At 35.8% G+C, this 20,706-nt stretch overlaps 1 protein-coding gene across 1 annotated transcript; it reads right to left on the bottom strand.

The window, feature by feature from the left end:
* Nucleotides 1-218: 218 nt before the first annotated feature.
* Nucleotides 219-15,554, bottom strand: LOC140160765 (Parkinson disease protein 7 homolog). The gene is made up of 6 exons (XM_072184064.1): nucleotides 15,228-15,554; nucleotides 12,820-12,921; nucleotides 9,810-9,869; nucleotides 8,157-8,226; nucleotides 7,127-7,213; nucleotides 219-3,064 (listed from the first exon to the last, which is right to left on the bottom strand). The coding sequence occupies exons 1-6, from the start codon at nucleotides 15,306-15,308 to the stop codon at nucleotides 2,904-2,906; spliced, it is 561 nt and encodes a 186-aa protein (XP_072040165.1). The 5' UTR covers nucleotides 15,309-15,554; the 3' UTR covers nucleotides 219-2,903.
* Between the last annotated feature and the right edge of the window lie 5,152 nt (nucleotides 15,555-20,706).

The following is a 20,706-nucleotide window of genomic DNA, read 5'->3' as shown; positions in this document are numbered from 1 at the left end:
CCTGCGCCAAGCCGTGCGATGACTCTTGGACTCGCCGATTTAGTTATGGGTTGGGCCCCAAAATGTGAAGTATATCACGGCAAAACATGGTGTTATGTTGATGAAAAAATGTATTTCCTACCTTAAATAGTATTTTAGTAATAGAATTTATGCATGAGTGATATAAAACAAATATTAACTGTCTTAAATTAGCAAATGGTCGAAAAACGGCTCGTGGAATGGAACAATCCATCTTTCACCTCGTGATTATATTTCGACCATCACACTCATAGACAGTTAATATTTGTATAATATATGATATTGATGTGGTCAATGTTCACCCCAAAATGGCAGGAAAGTGCCAATTATAGAAATGGTCTAAAAAATATTACATTAAATAATGGTTGATATTGTCTGACACACACTTCCATGTATCACCCCTTTCTGAGGACACCACACTTGAAACATTATGCCAGGGGGGACTGGTCATGAACAGGGGGGCTCGAAATACCGTGACGAAATTGTCCAAAAGTTGTCCGGTTGAGGCCACAACTGTCCTTACTTTATCAGATTTTAGTATTAAAATTGCAAATTTTCAAGCGCTTCACACACGTTTGCCCCGGTGAAGTCATTTTAGTAATGTATCTGCGGAACAAATTGGCAAATTTTGCCCCCTCTGACTCGCACCCTGTTCAGTAGATACATAAATAAAACATCAAATGTCCATACATGTCACTGCTTTTCAAAACACTCTTCCAGTGATTTGCTTCAAACATAATATTCAACTAAGTTAACATCATAAAATATTCAACTAAGTTAACATCATAATTGTTTATAGCTTGCATGTCTTACATGTCCAACAAGCTTCTCATTAAAACCTCTCTCCTGTCAATATTAAAAATAAATATACATATAGAATATTCAAATGCCACCATATTTCATTGGCAAACATCGATCCAAGGAGTAACCAAATTACGTAGTATATGCCAAGCATGGACGAAAAAGATAACAGACTGCGAACAAGCAGTCAAAGTCTCAGCATCACCCGATAATGAGGGCAGACTGTTCCATGAAATGCGACAGGCAAAACTGTGATGCACTTATCGCATATATTTACGATCTATCACGTAATCGCGAAGGTACGCAAAGCTCTACCGTGTATACGCGAAGGCACGTAATGCTGGCGTGATTGTTAGACACAGCACAATCAAACAATCGGCCCTCATGAATATGCGAGAATTCATAGCATACAATAGACGGGGACTTTGACTGTTGATACATGGTCTGTAGTATAATACACCTAGGTTTCATTATCATTGAGGTATAGGACTTTTTATTTTTTCGGAGAAGAGCAGGTAGGGCAACTACTTGATTATATTTCTACATGTTCATACTACATACTCTGAAAATTTTAGAAAATTCGAACGTGTCCGTTTTTTTAAAATCACATTTTTGTTCCTAAAATGGGGGTTATATAGCGCCCTCAACAGGCACTCTCTCCATAGGGCTACATGTAAAGACCAGTTATAGACAAATGGCCCTAAAATAAAACGGACTCGTTCATTTTTCCTCAAATTTTGCATATGATGTAGATTTAACATCTGGAATGTAATGCAAGTGGTGTCATTGCTGCTCTTCTAAATTCATTTATAAAATGTCCGCCCCAGACCAAAGTGCTAGTAGTCTGTGATGCCAACACCTCTTGTCAGAATACAACAATACAGATGCTTAGACTTTGATTCTGTCCAGCAAAGTGGAAATTTTTGCACTACATTTATTTTTGTGCTTTTCGCATTCCAAGCTGCTACCGCGAAAATAACAATGCACAAATGTATTCCTTTTGTGTATAGGTCAATGTAAGGAAACTTAGAATCAAGAATTTAAAAACAAGGGAAACAGTACAAAATTGGCAAAGCGCGAACAATTAATTGTGCAAAAATTTCCACTTTTACAGTACTTGGTTTCTATTTGTCAATATCACAACGATGTTACGATGCTTCTGGACTGTCAAGGAACAACAGAGGGCGCCATTGATATAAACAAATCTCTTGTCTCATTATCTATAGAGAGTAACACATTTTGCTTACATATTGAGCCACTAAATCAGTCTAGCCTTTGATGATCAAGATAAGGGTCGATCCTTCATGTAATTATTTCGTAGAAGGAGTAACCAAGATAAGTGCAAATATAGCACATTATTAAGACTGAACTTGGATGTGAAGTGGTTAGTTTGGTCTGAGACAAATATAACTAAGCGTCTCAGGTTTGGTACTTACACTCGAATTATGATGCGAATAATGCAGTGAAAATATAGCACACTCTGCTATGAAGTTGGCAAATACTACACTAGCTTCGAGAGAAATAAGGCACTCTTTTTACCGTGGTGAGCGTACAACACAGCGTAAAAATGAATGTGAAGATCTTATTGGCTGATTCAGTCATAACAACTGACCGGTAATATGCTTGGCCGATTATGCGGCAAAGCATCATGACCGGATATCACACATTAACATCAGCCAATCAGAGCAAGAGAGTGCCATACTTCTCTGGAAGCTAGTGTAACCCATAAATCACTACCAGTTTGTTGTCAAACTGTCAAAGACATAATGGGCTATTCCATTTAAACTCCACTCTACCCCCTGTGGAAGATTTAGCTTAAGTCTTCCACAGAGGGAGGTATGAATTTTGAATAGACTAGACAATTGGGTAACTTCTATTAGAAATACTCACTCCAGTCGTGGAAGACAAGGTAAAGCCATAACACAGGGGGAGTATGGGTTTCAAAATGTTTAACCCTGACCAGTTACATTTGACAAACATACTCCCCCTGTGGAATATATTTCCAAAATCTTCTACAGGGGTAGTGTGAGTTTCAAGTGGAATGCCCCAATTCCACACCTATTAATGTGTTTCCCTTGCCTTGATTACAACTTGACAAGCATAGGTGGTACAATCTTATCCACTGTGTCTTTGCCTTTGAGAGCCTCCACCAATGCCAATGCAAACTCAAATGCTGTGCCGGGTCCTCTGCTTGTAATCAGCTGTCCATCACGTACAACTCTGTCTTCACTGTATGTGTACTGACCTGTATGGGTAGAAGTATACATGTTGGAAATCCAAGTTCATTTAGGCTCAGGTGTGTAGCAAGCAGGTGTACAGGATGGAGGAGTCCAGGGGCCGAGACTTCAGGGGCCACGAGCAAAACCAAAAATGAAATAAGGGCTAATAAAGGATACTGTAGGGCCCGGGCCCCACACTGCTCCTTGTCAATGGGCACCCGAGGCTCTTGCTACGCCCCTGTAAAGCGCTTCAGACTCCGTGATTATGCGTACAATATTGTATGTACAATACTTTTTAATGACGTCAAAAAGTATTACACGTGCAATAAATAGTATGTACCGGGAAAATATATATTGTGCTACAATCATTGGTTGCTTAATTGATACGTAGTTGCCAAATTTCTAAGAGTGGTAAATTTATTGAGTGTTCGTGCACAGAATGATGAACATCTTTTTATGTCTTTTTGTATTCACCTGTACTTAATATTAAAAGGCCTATTAATACTAACGATATTAATGATATTAAAATTGTAATAATAATATTAATGGCGCATTCAGTTCTTATTTATTTATTTATAGATTTATTTATTTAGGCCTATTTGTTTATTTATTTATTTGTTTATTTATTTATTTATTGATTGATTGGTTGATTGATATTAATATTAAAAGGCCTATTAATACTAACGATATTAATAATATTAAAATTGTAATAATAATATAAATGGCACATTCAGTTCTTATTTATTTATTTATAGATTTATTTATTTAGGCCTATTTGTTTATTTATTTATTTATTGATTGATTGATTGATTACTGATTGATTAATTGATTTAGCGATTCATTTATACTGACATTTAGTCATATATTGATTTCTTAAGTATTATTTGTAGGCCTATGTATTTATTCTGGTTTTGATTTGATTGATACTGATATTTTTATTGTTTTTTAAAGTTTTGGCATATAACATTATACATAATAACATGTTGTGTTATGAATTTGCAACAGCTTTTTACATGTTGATATCGTTGAGGCATGTTATGATGGTGTATGTTATAGACCAGGCCTTCTCAACTGGTGGCGCGCGCGCCACTTGCAGGCGCTTGGAGTCAGTCGAAGTGGCGCACAAAGTGGCGCACGGTAATTGTAATATTTTTTTCACATAAATCTTGAACAAAAAGAGGTGAAAATACTCAATCTGGGCCTTTAAAAAACCTTAAAATCCCAGAGCTTCCGGGGGCGCTGCCCCCTGGACCCCCGATAAAGCTTCAACACTACACCGTACCCGCTATGCGCCCGCTCTAACTCACAAAGTCCTCAGGCGCCCTTAAACATTTTGGCACTTCATGATCACAGAAATTTTCCAGTTGGCGCTTCAAATAAACTAGTTGAGAAGGCCTGTTAGAGACCTACCTATGATCATCCCAATACATCCATAAACGTGTTAATGTGAAACGAGATTACTTGAAATATATATTTCAGAGTTGAAAGAGTTTCAACTATACGAACATAATTCTGAAATATGTCTCTCTGATTGGTTGATTGTCAAGAGGATTGCTGTAATTCTCTAATCGATATCTATTATAGGACCGATCTTTTGAAATCCATAAAACCGTGTCAAATGAAATAGTCTCGGATCATAGTTTGTGGACGATACAACATTGATACGTCAGATTTCGGAATTGTATTAAAAATAGGCACAAATCACATTGAACAGGTTGAATGCTGGCAAAAGTAGATAAAATAACTATGGGTCGAATTTATATTAATCAGTGTCCTGGGTCAGGATAACATTTAGGACTCCTTCGCATTCTAAAACAATACTTTGAACACCAAATGTCCTTGCTTTCATTTTCTCATTTAATTTGTTTTAATTGTAATTAATTTCTTTATACACTGGCTCTGTGGTTAATCCGGTATTGCCATATATTTATAGTCCATTACCCGTGTTAATTTATTTATTTATTAAAATGCACCATCTATTAAATTCCTGTAATACAATGTATAGGCCTAGTGTATTTGATAACAAATTTGTTTTTGTTTTTTATTGGAATTTGGGTGCCATTACACGATTTCATATATATAAAATATGTTTGGGCATGGCGGAATTAGTATATGATTAAAGATAGACATACTCTTAGGCCCCCCTTTTTAATGTTTGTACATTATTAATATTAATATTTATGTACAAAATGCAAACGAATGTATATATATTTAATTGTTTTGTAAACATTAAATTTGATGTTTACTCATAATTATGTCTGGAAAGTCAGGGAAAAACTAAGGAGCATCGGTATTTAGTTTCCTGGTAAAGTGGATCAGATGAGCAGTGAGTAAAAGCATGAATTTATTAGGCCTACTGGTAAAGTGCAGAAAAAACCTCAAAACGCACTCTAGGATTTTTCATCAGCAGCAGTAGAAATTTATCTTGCATAGATTTTCTGGTGTCCTCGCTTGGATTTAGCAAACAATGAACCGTCAGGGTTACAGCGCGTTATTTAATCTGATTCAACTAGTCGTGGCACGTATATTTATTGCACATGTAATACTTTTTGACGTCACAAAAAGTATTGTACATACAATATTGTACGTACAATACGGAGTCTGAAGCTCGCTTTAAGGCGTTCATAGTTAGATATAATTTACTATTATAGCAATGCAATGTCTCATCATGACATGGCAACAACACAGTAGGACCTGTCCCTATCACTCTAAACAAACAAATGATGAAATAAAAGGTTCCCCCAGGGCTCATAATTATTGCACAGCCCCTCAGTAATTGAGGATTTTTAGGAAGTTTTGGAAACTATACTGCAGCTATTGAAAGTACACATTTATTTTGACAAAGCAAAGTGATGAAATTGCCATACTTTGTCAGTTGCCTGTCTGTAGGCAGACATCTGTCTGCGCATGTCTGTCTGTACCTGTCTTTGATAGGAACTGTCTGTCTGCACCAGTGACTGTCAACTGTCTGTGTGTCTTTGCAACTGTCTGTCTGCACCAGTGACAGTCAACTGTCTACCTGTCTGTGTGTCTTCTTGTGGACAGGCCTGTATTTGACAGGTAACTGTATATATTTGCAACATACGAGGGGGTATCAAAAGGTTTTTGAAATCGCACAGAAGTGAAAGAGCTATATCAATGAAATTTTGTCAGTGCAATCACTGGTCCTTATGTACACTATGGTGCAAAAATGGTCTCATAATTATGTTTACTTTTTTTACAGGCGCTAGATGTCAGTACCTGCCTATGTAATCGCATAACCAGCAAAATGGAGAAAATTGAGGCATGCAGCGTGATTAAGTTCCATTGTAAGGGTTACAGTGCCCAGAAAATCTGTGATGAAATAAAAATTCCTTTCCCAAAAAGCAACAGTGACATATCACAATCACCACCGAAGATTTCATTTTCACTTTCATTTCATCATCGATTTTCTAGGCACTGCAACCCTTCAAAAGCAGGATCTTAATAACGCTGCTTGCCTCAATTTTCTCAATCTTGCAGTTTATGCGCAGTAACTGGGGCAGCAGGTTATTGGCATCTAGCGCCACCTGTAGAAAAAGTAAACATACTTATAACCATTTTTGCACCATAGTGTACATAAGGACCAGTGATTGCACTGACAAAATTTCATTGATATAGTCTTTCACTTCTGGGCATTTCAAAACCTTTGATACCCCCTCGTATGTTTTATGCCTGACAACTGTTTGTCTGTGCCTGTCTGTGACAGACTACTGTAAAAATAACAAAATTTAATAATTTTCTCAAATATTGTCAAAAGTTTGGTAAATATTGACTGCTCAAATTGTCAAATATTACAATTTTTTACAGTCAACCCACTGACCAAAATATCAAATTGTTGACCGATAGACCTTTTCAAATCAACATCTGAACATGTGCACCAGGTGCAACATAATCCACTTTAGTAAATTCATATAAGCGCAACCATGGCAACTAGCATTAGTGCTGCACCCAGCAGCTGCATGATGACCCACAACTATAAGCGTGGGACATCATAAACAAACAGATGTTTTCATAAAAACTTTGATTTGAAAAGATCTATTGTAAGTTTTGCTGCAGCCATGACTTACCACTGCCTTCCATTTTGTCTTTGACTCCTGGATGTGATGTTACTTTTTTGCCTTTAGCTATCCCATGACTTAGCAATGCAGTTGGACCTAAAATACAAAAGTTATTTTTAAAAGGATACTATATTTCAAGGTATATCTAGACTCAACAATTGTACAGAAGACTGTAAGTGTAAGGGTGTCTGCTATTTCTAGTACTATTTGCATTCTAGTCCTGCTTACATTTTGTTTTCTTGCTTGCTAATTTTTTTTAAGTGCTTAAAAAGTTGTTTTTTATCATTGAAAAAACTTTTCATGATGCCGATGCATCGTTGTTAAACATGATTGAATCCCTAAGACTGCACTGAAGCCCAATAGCTACTGATGCAACACATGCTGACCTTATCCTAGATAATTCCTGGGGTGAATACTTTTAAGTTTGGTTTGTGTAGGGGTTTGCCACTGAGAATTTGAAATATACCAATTTTCCAAGAAATTTGGACCCATCACTATACCAAAAATCAAATATTTCGCCCAAATTTAATACTATTTGGTTAAAAGTTTTTTACAATTTTCCTAAACTATTTGCAAATTTCGAACATTTTTGCTACAGTTAGACAAAATTGTGGTTTTTTTTCTGACAAAATTGGGAAGATTTTGAAAAATGACCCATCCATATACCAAAATTGGCCATGAGAGGTCATTCCATAGACCTTTTGATATACCAAATGGCAGAAAATGTGACCCTTTTGCTCAGTACATAAGGTCATTTGTGCTAATAACCATAGGTAAAATTCCTCCTTATTTTACAACAATACTGCCTTACTGCAACATACTGAAATGTACTCCGCAGTAGCTTTGTATCACTATGGACCACAATGGCCTCATCCCAATGACATAGTTCAATAACCTCCATTTAACAATTACAGTTCAAAATTTAACCTCAAACTTCAAAGTATGAGTTTTCGTACTTAAATTTTTAAAGGTCATTCAATGAATGTACAAATGTATTGGGGTTAAAGAACTGTGCCCTGATAGATGAGCATGAACTCACCTGCGCAGATAGCACCTATGATACGTCCACCAGCTTCTTGTTCCTGCAAGATCTTTTTCACTTTTTCTGACTACAGATAAGGAAACACAGAAAAAAGGAGATACTGTTAGTTATTATTGTGTGTGAAGTGTCATAGTGGGTGAAGCCGAAGCCATGATCAGTGTTCGAAATAAGCACTTATCCTCTTGTCCAAAAATCAATGGGGACAACCATAAGGAGGCTGTGTACTCTCAGACATGCATGTAGTAAAAGTGCAATAACTTTGTAATTATTCAGCATAAGACATATAAAAGTATACATTTTTATGAAGGCAAGACATCAATAAATCTTAATATAAATACAGATTTGGGGTAAAAACAACAATTATGAAGAAAATCACAAAAAGGTGAGTTTTTGGCAATATTTGTTAGCTACATCATAACAAAAAAACACTCTTTCCAAAATATTTTATTTTGTTTTTAGCTCAATCTCCATTCCAAAAACGTTTTTTTAATTTTTTTGATATTGGCCTTATTTTTTTTTATATTGACCATATAAGGCATCAAATTGAACATTTTTAAATTCACAAACGCCTATTTGCACAAAATGATGCCTAAAATCGAAATAGACCAAAACAAAAAATGAGAAAACCGTTTCTTGAGTCGATCATGCTTTTTACGATGATCATATTTGCTTACCTATAGATGCTGTTTTTATTGAGTTATCGTGTACCTAAATCGTCATTTTACCGAGAAAATGAACATTGAAATAATGGCTGTTGAAGTTTAAAGTGGTCACATTTTGCACTTTCATCGAATCTCACAGGAGAATGCGGCAGTTTTCGTTTTTGTACCTTATATTACGTGAACATCGGGTAAATCCACAGCCCCTTGAGAAGTTTGAGCGAAATCCATTCTTTTCCGTGTATAAATAAAATTGAAATTGAAATGAAATGAAACTTGATATTTAAATCGGGGGAAAGAAATTGAAAAAAAACCCACATTTTATCAGCTAAAACGGAGCCATTTGACCACTAGGTTTTTGTGAAATCAGTGCTTCCGTGGTGTTTCCATAAGATGCGCCAAGATGCAGATAAGCGTCGGCGTATGCGTAGCGTATTTGTGTGTTAACAAATTGCGCGATACGCAACGCGATGCGTTGTTGCGTGCGTGTACCCTGCTGGTTCAACAAAGATTTTCTTTCCTTTTCAATTTCAAACACGAGTGGAACAGTGAAATAAAATCCTTAAAATATTGCAGTTGGAGTTTACAAATCTGGATTTTCATTCCTTGTATTTATAAAAAACATAACAAAGTACAAACATATCAAAAAAACTTCATTTTGCGAAAGAAACAATGTCTAGAGTACACAGCTGCCTTAAGCTATGTATTTATCCCCTTAGTACTGTGTTATGAACAACACATACACGTTCAACTAATATTTCCATCATAATAATAAAACAACGGTTCCGGCGGTTTATTCAAAATCACAGATTTTGACAAAACTACAGCACCTAAAGTCTTGATTTTTGCAGAGAATCTTTGTTTACTAAAGTACATTACAATCGTATAAAAACCTGAATTAAAAAATTTTTTGAGGGTGTTCTTCTCAGCAAATGTCATAATATGGCTTTAAGTCAAAGAAGTTATTTTGCTAGCCGGTTAACAAACTTACTGCTGCCAAATTTTTAGCACCATCACCACCACCAGGTAACACTACTGCATCATAGGGCCCCTGTATGAAAACAAAAGTGAAGTGAAAATACATACAAATTACACACATTTAGTAGAAACACAACTAGATAAACAAATACCGTAACCACTCGGGTATAGGCCCACCCCTCTAGATGGCAGATTTCACTTCAAAAATGGGGGTGGGCTTATAACCGGGGAGGGGCTAGTACTTGAATTTAGATGCCCAATGTACCAGTAATTTCTATCATCTATGTCAATTTCTTAAAATTCTAAGTGTGGAATGTTAATTATCAACTGATATTTTTTTATATTTGTTCTTAAATGTGAAAGAAAAGCATTGATTTGATTTAAGAACTTGGTCAAAATTTAGTACTGGGCTTATAGCCGAGTGCACCCTTGTTCCCAGAATGTTTTGAAAATTAGGGGGTGAGCTTATACCTGAAGGTGAGCTTATACCCGGGTGGTTACGGGTATTGTTTTGTGAGTAAAATGAGCTTAACTTTTATGCAAAAATGCCGTGGATTATAAACTTCCTCACAGCTTGTGCAGTACCACCCTGCCCTGTCAGAATGGGTTTGTGGGTTGGGCCTGATAGCCTGGGTATGAAAGTATGTGAGGTGTGCATATGTGGAGATGTAGGTCACGGTTGTTTGATGGGATCATTTATTAGTTTTTCAAACAAAACATCATGTACAACCAAAGTTTAGGCTTAAACAGCTAAATGTGATATCATGCTAATGTATACAGATGCTTTTGAGTCATTCTCAACTTTGATTTCCCCTCTTTTACAAAATTATTCACTTTTATAGCATTTTTATAGCTTTTTCGGATATAAAATGTATCTATAAAATGACAAAATAGGTGGTGCTATTTAGTTACTGGAAATTACTCTTTCGAGCTTTTAATACAGATCATTCCTTTTATTGTTTGATGAAATATGTTTATAAAATTTCCTTGTTGCTTGTTTCACCTATTCCAGCTGTTTTAATGGCATTATTAATCACCTACCCCTTGCAAATAAAGAAATATGATTTAGGATAAATAGCGCCATCTATAGTTTGCATTTAGTTAATAATGAAGCCAATTCTATATACATCAAACAACCGTGAGGTAGGTGTGTGCTCAACTATGAGTGTGCATGTGTGGGATGAGTATGCAGGTGGGAGAGTTAGTTTTGGAGTGTTTGCAGAGCTATGATGGTCTAGTGGAGGTTTGTGATTTGTGTGATACATATTTGTAATCTTTTGCATTGCATATGTAATCCGATTTTGTCTCAGCAAGTGCAATTAATTTCTTTTACCAATTTGATTGACTTTATAAAACTTTTAGTTTTTGTAATTTAATGTATATTTCATGTACCCCCTGTACCGGTAATTTGGCCTACAAGGCTACGGGCCACAACTTGAAATAAAATAAATCTGAATCTGATGTGATCTGAATCTGAATTCTCCTGGCAATTTGGATATCCCTACAGGGCAAAAGGACAACAACTCTCATTTCCTGTCTCATTCCCATAGGGTAACAATAAAATTGCCTACCGTATTTCGTCAAATAGTCGCCCCCCCCTCAAATAAACGTCCCCCACCACTTTTTTCAACCAAGATGTTTCAAAAATGCCAATATTTCCATGCTATCTTATGTAGTAAGCTTACCAAGTTGCCCACATGGTTGATAATAGCGTCAATAATTGGCGAAAATCTGGATTGGAAACCCGGAAGTGAACCAGAAGTCTGTGTTTCTAGTTCGATCATAGTTCGTCATTTTAGCGGGTGACTAACTTATCCAAGCATAAACTGTCGGAACCGGAGGAGAAAATACTGCAGAAAGGGCTTAATTTTGCGGTAAGTTGCGATCAGATTCCCAATGAAGAATTCATTGTTGCCACTGAAAAAGCATGCAGTTTTATCCCTGCCGATGAAAGACCGGCGCTTAGAGCTGAAGTAGTAGGTGTACTTAAAAATGCGAAGCCCCTCAGTCTAACATCACGAAAGAGGAGAGGTTAGCCATCAATTCCCTCAAGAAAAATGATTCGATCTTGATTATGGGCGCAGACAAGGGTAGGTCAACTGTAGTCTTGGACAAAGTAGATTACGAAGAAAAGGTTCATGAAATGTTGAAAGATGAAAGAACTTATGAAAAACTGAAAGCTGACCCCACCCCAAAGTACAAGCGAAAGCTAACAGCCATTCTCGCTAGAGTTAAGAAAGAGAACAAAATTGATGAGAAACAATATAAGCTTTTGTACCCTACCACGGCAAATACACCACGTCTCTATTGTACTACAAAAATCCACAAGCAAGATAACCCAATACGACCAATCGTCGATTATACAGATTCCCTCGGCTATGAGACATCCAAAGCCCTTGCCGATTTGCTCAATCCTTTGATCGGTACCACAGAACACCACGTTAAAAATTCGAAAGAATTAGCGGAGGATCTAAGTGGAGTGTGTATTGAGGACAATGAAATCTTTAACTCGCACGACGTGCCGGGACGACGTGGTATCCTTGTTCACAAACACGCCTATAAAGGAGGCCCTAGATGTGATTAAAAAAAGACTGGTAGAAGACAAAGATCTTAAGTTGCGTACCAAACTTGAAGTTGATAATATCATCGAACTCCTCGAATTTATATTAACCACCACATATTTTGAATTTTGGTGCCATATAGGCAACGGTTTGGCGCAGCGATGGGCAGCCCAGTCAGCCCCATCATAGCAAATTTCTTTATGGAATTTCTGGAACAGCAAGCAATCGCGACTGCCCCGATTGATTGCAAGTCTAAAATTGACCTTGAATAAACGCCGCCCCCCTTGGGAAAATGTAACACCCCCGGGGGCGTTTTTTGACGAAATACGGTAGTTGCTTCTTGAAAATGGCATAATTCTTTGCTTTCTCTTTCTTTTTGTAAAATGCCAGCATGCTTTCAAGGGCCTAAAAGAAAACTGTTTAGGCTAAAAAAAAGATACAATTTCAGTTATTCAAACTCACTTCCTTAACAGCATCATCCAGACTCTTGTCAGGGACCAGTTTGACACTCCTGCTGCATACAACTGGATCTGCTCCAGACAGCCCAGCTACAGTCACATTTAACTGAAATTATCAATTATGAACAGAAATATTTAACTTACATGCAGCTGTACATATAGGCCAACATAACAGTTGATGTGGTGAAACAAATTAATTTGTGATTTATGCAGTTTTAAAACTCATCTCAGTACAATTACCAAATAGGGTGCAACTTGCTAGACTTAAGTCCAGTCCTTGTTTACGGAGTTTAGAGTTTATGGTTGGGGTAGGGCAGTCTTGTAATAAGACTAGCAGAGTTGCACCCTATTCGGTAGCCAATCAGAGACAGTCTAGACAAGTCATCGCAGAAAATATGCAATGTAATGCTTTTAAACCACAAACTACCTGCCGATTGGCCAAAAAGAAGTTTTCATTATCAATTGGCCCAATCAGTAACATTGTTAGAATAATTTCACCACACAAAAAAATTGGGGTGAATTATTTACAAATATCCATTCTGGTTGGTGATTAAAATGAAAATATCAGTAATTGACCAATCAGAGGCAATGTTAGATCGGCAGGTAGTGCTCACGGAGTTAAAATATGCTCTCGTCAAAGGATTACTGCAAAATACACTACACTTGCTGGCACAGAAGAGCGGCACTTGTTTACATTTTGAGAAAGTACTACACAGCATAAACACAGGGTTCTCTGATTGGCTAATTAATTCAATTGTCTCACAATCATAACAATTGTGGAGTAATCTGATTGGGCCATATAAGTGCATCAAAGCATTGGCTGCTGCAGAGCAGCACTCAAAAGGAACACAAAGCTCTGCATATAATTTAATAAACAGGGGTTAGGGCACTCAGGTTGATCAGATAGAGCAAACAGAGTGGTTTTTTTTTCTGAAAGCCATGTGACGTGAAATTTTACATGATAAATCACATGTATCAGGGGCGTGCCCAGAAAGCAGGACCCCCGGGGGGCTGAAGTATGAACGCAAAATGTTTTTAAAAAGGTTTCACATCGGCGCGTCAGCTTTGCAGTCACGCTTGCGCGACAGGGGGGTGTCTGACAAAATTTTTGAAAGTGAAGCCCCAATGGAGCCATTTGGTGCAACATTTTTACACATTTGTAGGTTCATATTCGGAGCATATATTTTACCAGAATTCCAACTGAGCCGCAAATTTTAGTTTAATATGAACACACATGCTCAATAACTCGCAATCAAAGCCTCAATGAAGGGATTTATGGTCAAAGGACCACTGCACACTCCACACTCAGGGGGTGTCTGAGGGGAATATGTGCCCCCCTCAGAATTAGAAAATTTTGAAAGTACTAAGCCCAAATGGAGGCAACATTTTTACACATTTATGAGTTATTTTCGGAGCATGTATATTTTAACAGATTTCCAACTGAGCCACAAATTTTAGTTTTATATGAACACATTTTTACATTATTATTGGTTATTTTGGAGCATAGGCCTTTTATATGCATCTATTTATGGGATTTTTGACCGAGAATTTGACCGAAAAAGTGGCTATAAAATGTGTTCAAATTTCATTCAAAATTTGTGAAATAGGCCTATATGGATCCACTTTTATGTTTATTTTATGATTATTTTATGATTTTGGCCAAAAATAAGATTTTTAAAAAAAAATGTTGGTCAAAAATGTGATTTTTGGTAAAAAATATGATTTTTGGTCAAAAAATTGATTTTTGGTCATTTTGGATCAAAAATGTGATTCTTGGTAAAAAAATGTGATTTTTAATCAAACTCAAAATGTAATTTTTAGTCAAAATTGAGACTTTTGATCAAAAATGTGTGTTTTGGTCAAAATGTTCATTTGGATTTGCTGAAAATTTACAAACATCAATTTAATGATTTTCTTGACAAAACGTAAGATTAATGTTAAAAAAAGTTACTATCAAACAGTTTCTACAAATTATTAACAAAACGTATTTATTAATTGTTTGCCAAACATTTATTTAATTCATTTAATATACATTGCTAAATAAAATATGTTTGTCAAACAATTGCCGATCACAATGTTTGTCAAACATTTATAGCCAAACTGTTTAGAAAGCGGATAAGGAGCCAAGCGTTTGTTAAACATTTTTAAATAAGCGTTTGGCAAACATTTGTGATCGCTAAATGTTTGTCAAACGTTTGGCGAAATTGGCTATGTACAATACTATCATGACACGAGTGAGTTGGCATGGCTGGATTGACTACCGCGTTTATACACACGCGCAGTCGCATACGCTGGCGTACAACGAACGTGCAGTGTGTGTTGATGTTCATTCAATTGAAATTTCTACTGTTACTAATATTGGCAATGTGAGGCCTAAAGAAAATTCAGGGCATGATATTCATATTATATTACCTGTGCCCTTCTCAGGACATCTGTAGGTATCACGGTCTCCATCTCCTCCGCCCCAGTCGCCAAGATGACCAAAACAGACATGTTATTTTGATCAGTATGAGTAAGCTTAAACGCACAACAAAGTCTGACGAGTGACGACGTGTACGTGCAAAAACTAGAACAAAAATCGGCTCTGATTTCAAGTTGTTGTTATGTGTGGTGGTGGCTGAACAGAATAGCAAGATGAAAATCTTGAAAATAAATATCAAAGTCTAAAATAATAAACATTAGACAGTGGATCGAAAGCCAACTCGGCTCGCTCGGCTTGGAAATTTAATAACTTGAGGTGCGTGACCCAGGTCATGAGGGGTGACCTCATCCAGGGGCGCCCAGTGACTTGGATCAGCTGATTGTGTTGTTTCTCGAACCCCCCCCCTTCCTAATATGATGCTGATTGCCTCCGGTGATTGCCTTGTAATAACTCATTTAATTTAGGCCTATTATTATACTTTTCATTTTTTGACCATGATTTTTGTTAAAATCAAATTTGTCTTTTCCACTGAGCCTAGCTCCCCCTCCCCCGGGCTCAAGTTTCCCCTTCCGTTGCCTTTGCCCAAAGTCCACTCAAGTTTAGTGCAGGGATCTGCCTAGGCCTACGGATTTATTGGGGGGGGGTGTATCATAAAGGATAAAATTCAAATTCTAGGTTTGACTTGTTGTAGGCCTAATTAGGCCTAGGCTACTCACGTTCATATACTGCATGCAGTTACCGTCCATTTTCCTATAGCCTACATAATACACCTAGTTAACGTCACTGTGTGAAAAATACCGCAACCGGCCAATATTTAAAGTAGCCTACTCTCTGAAATTCTAGAAAATATAGTTTTGTAACATGTCCTAAATTTTTAACTAATTTAGGTGTTTGGAAATATTCGCACTTTGGTGTTTTAGGAAGGATATGTAAATGACAGATAGGGGGCCTAACACCAAAAATATGAAGAAAAGTCTACAACCATTATGTTTCTCATTTTCAAGAATGCTGTTAACAATATGCAGACTATTGTCTCATTTCGTAAACAAAGGCCTACACAGTATTGTTACCTTGCGTTTGCTTTATAATCGTTCACCCAACTGAAATTATAATACCAGCTCATTGCAAATCGCACAGGTAAAACAGAAACATGTGTAGTGTGGATTTAACCAGAGAAGATCTGATTTAACATAGTGAGCCGTTTTCAATGAGTGTTATCTTGGTTTAATAGCTTTTAATGGGGTTTAAGTCCTGCAAAGGTCGTGGTGAATTCTACTGTAGACATGACTGCATCATGCATCCATTCACTTAAAAGTTCATCCATTCATTCAAATTCATCCATTCACTCAAGTTCATCCATTCACTTAAAAGTTCATCCATTCATTCAAGTTCATCCATTCATTCAAGTTCATCCATTCATTCAAGTTCATTGCTCAAGTTCATCCATTCACTCAAGGTCATCACTTCACAGATTCATTCATTCACCTATTGTTCATTCACCCCCCCAGTGATCCAAGTTCATTCCTTCGCCCAAGTTCATTCAGTCATTCACTCAAGTATAGGCCCTACTGAGTTTTCCCTCATTGTTTCAGCTTTAAAGACCAGAAAACCTTCCTGGCATGTACAGTTGTGCTACATTTCATTTCATAATTTATATTTAGCTCTCAAACATTTAAAAAAAATTACAATTGCACACATTTTATATCAGATTGCACATATCAAAAGACATAAAATACATGATGAATGCAAAGTGATTAGCACCAGTAGAAGAGTTTGTTTCAAAAAGGCACAAAATCAAATAGCTGCCGTGTCACATTTTTCTGGTAGGCATATATTTTAACATTTAAGGTGGTACGAAAGGCAAAATCAAGTTGCTCTGATTGAGATTAAAATATACTTGTTGCCTGTTGCAGAGAGATATGCAAAATAATCTTAATTCTAAAATTTGAGCCAAATCGGACAAACGGTTTTTGAGATATTGCTGTTGAAAGATTCTTTGTATTCTATTGTTTTTGCCAATATATTGATGAAGTTAATGAAGAAAATTGGCAAAATGTGCTCATTAATATTAATTTTTGCCAATATTTTCCCAATATTTTATGAATAAACCTTCATACTACTTTTACCTTTAAAATTTTGACCTGAAACTTTGCCAATGTGTCTCTATGACCTAAACCTTTAACATGTGATTTTCCCGCATGTATAATGCTAAAGTATAATGCTAATTAATTATGCAATTAATTATGCAAATATGCAAATTAGATGGGCGGGAAAATCACATGGTAATGTTTTAGGCCATAGAATTAGAAACACATTGGCAAAGTTTCATGTCAAAATCATATAAAATAAAAGTAGTATGAAGGTTTATTCATAAGATTTTTTTTTTTTTTTTTTTTTTTTTTTTTTTTGTAGACAGCTGTCTTTATTAAAAGTTTCTTAATACATAGTACTGTCACTTAATCAGTGACCTTAAATACATTAACGTGCATTTTATTTATTAATATTAGTGACATAGTCATTTCAAGAGAGTTGAGGATTGAAAAACAAGCAACAAAAATAAGGGAAAAGAGCAACAGAATGAGCGAATAGAACTAACTGCTGATTATTTTGTACTCAAATTGAGTAGAAAACAAAAAACAAACAATCAACAATGAGCTCCACCCGACCCACCCCGCCGACCCCCTCCACCACACATTGAGCATGTTGAGCATATTTTACTTTCTTTACTATGGATTAAAAATACACAGGAATGAAAAATTATATCATAACATTAATAGTTGCCAGGATTGCCACTCATTATTAAACTTTTGTAACTTTAGGCTACATACTGCTTGGTATTTCAAAACATTATAATAACATTTAAGTTCCCTTTTAAAACATCTAAGTTTGGTCGTTTCTCTGTCATCTTTACTCTATACAAATGTAATTTTGCAATAGTCAAAATCAATGTTAGAATTAAATCATATTTAGATCCAAAAAGAATTAACTGAGGGGTCATAGCTAGATCTATACTGATCTTGTCTTTTATCCAGTCTTTGAGATCTTCCCAAAAATTTCTAGAAAAAGGGCAATCCACAAAGAGATGCTTGATTGTTTCTGGATTTATCTTACAAAAAGTACATAAGTCATCATCACTTATGTTCATTTTTAACAACAATGTATTTGTGCCTATGATACTCTGATTAATTCTGTATTGAAACCATCTCAGTTTAATATCAGTGGAAAATTTGAAATTTAAGGTACATATTTTTTTCCAATCATCATTCTCCATTCCAAATTCCATTTGCCACTTTGACTTACTCATTGTATTCTTCATCTTTGATTCAATAGAAATATCATAGAACATTTTGCACCCTTTTCGTTGCTTAAAAAGTATTTCCATATTATACGGCTGAAAAGGGGAGGCTAGTTTGGAGCCTATAGTACCATTGTAATTAAAATTTGACTGAATTGCCCTAATAATACCATTGTATTCTAAGAAATTGGTCTTCACTTTATAAAGTTTTGTAAATTCGACAATCGACAAAAAGGATCCGTTTGCATTTAAGAGATCATTTATAAACAGCACACCTCTTTTTTTTTCCAATGGGCATAACAAACTGATTTACCACCAATCTTTATTTTATCGTTCCACCACAAATATTGTTTTGCAATACGGTTGAAATCCAGATTATTATTATTTACAATGTTTATAAGTGAGGACCAAGAAAACAGAGTATCATACCAGAACTTATTATCTATCATGTTTTTCATGTCATTAAAACGATACATACCAAGGCAACAAATATCATCACTTATTACATTAAAACAAAGACGAAATAGCTTAACCCATTTTTGATCACCACAGGCAACCCTCCGAATCCAATTTACCTTTAAAGCATTTATATGCATTTCTACATTTGGCATCTTTACTCCACCATTCTCATAATTTTGCACAAATTGTATTCTTTTAACTCGATCTGGCTTGCCGTTCCAAATATATTTATATATCTCATCATTTACCGTTTTGATAAATTCCTTGCTTGGGTTTGGTAGCATTTGAGCAATATAACTTATTTTTGGCAAAGCCAATGATTTCAACTACAACCCGTCCCAACACCGTTAAATTTCTTTTTTTCCAACTTGATAACAGTTTTCGTATCAAATGAAGTGCTTTATCATAATTATCATTTACCATTTGAGCAAGGTTTGTACTAAAAGAAATGCCTAGAAACTCAAAGCTACCATTGAAATTCCATTGTATTTTTAAATTTTTACTAATTATAGTATTTCTGAATTTTTGAGACCCAATCCATACTGCAACCGTTTTATCAATATTAATTTTCAAACCAGACATCTCATAAAATAATTGCAATGTTTTAAAGGCACTTTCCAGTGATTTTTTTTACCATCAAGAATTAATGTAGTGTCATCTGCATACTGTGCAATTTTAAAATTCATATCATTGATGCAAATTCCTGTTATATCCTTATTTTGTCTAATCATTGTAGATAATACCTCCGCACATAAAACGAAGATATATGGCGACAGAGGATCGCCTTGTCTACAACTGCGCTGAATTTGGAACGGTTTAGATATATTTCCATTTATGATTACGGAAGAAGATGCGTTCTTATACAAAGCCATAAACCATCTGCAAATGTCTGATCCGAAATTAAATACCCTTAAAGTTTCAAGAATAAAATCATGCGAAACCGTGTCAAAAGCTTTTTCAAAATCTATTAGTAAAAGCATCCCCGGAATTTCATTAACCTCTGTATAACTTAACAAATCATAAATAAGGCGAATACTTTCACCAATGAATCTATTTGGGACAAAACCTGTTTGATCTTCTGAAATTAAATATGGCAAAACCGATTTTATACGGTTTGCAATACATGCAGAGGCCAATTTATAAGAAACATTTAGAAGCGAAATAGGCCTCCAGTTTTTTAAGAACTGACGGGGTTTATCTCCTTTTGGCAGAAGAGTAACGTGACCCCTTTTTTGAACTTGAGTAAGAGACCCAATTCTAAAACCTTCATTTAAAGATCGGAGGAGAAAACAAGATATTTCCAACCAGAAGCATTTGTAAAATTCCGCTGTAAAACCATCAGGTCCGGGTGTCTTGTTGTTTTTCATGTTTTTCAAAGCATATGTGAGCTCAGAATGAGTAATTTTACCCTCTAACGTATTTGATTGCATTTGCGTTAATTTGTTTATGATAAGGATAATGAACTGAGTGCAATGCATTCGTCAAGATAATCGCACGCGCCGTGGAGTTATTGCATTTAGCTTGAGAGCCGATAGGCTCGAAAGCTAAATGCAATAACTCCATGGCAAGTGCAATATCTTGACGAATGCATTTGCACGAGTACATTATCCGTCATACACTTTGAGTGTAGGCCTATTAAAACAATAGGCAATATTAATTGCTGCATTCATTATATTAGTTTTAATATTAGGGAAAATATCTTACATTTTAAAAAC

The sequence above is a fragment of the Amphiura filiformis genome, chromosome 9 (assembly GCF_039555335.1).
Source record: "Amphiura filiformis chromosome 9, Afil_fr2py, whole genome shotgun sequence".
NCBI lineage: Eukaryota > Metazoa > Echinodermata > Ophiuroidea > Amphilepidida > Amphiuridae > Amphiura > Amphiura filiformis.
The sequence above is the reverse complement of the archived record's forward strand: the minus strand, read 5'-3'. Positions and strand labels throughout refer to the sequence as shown.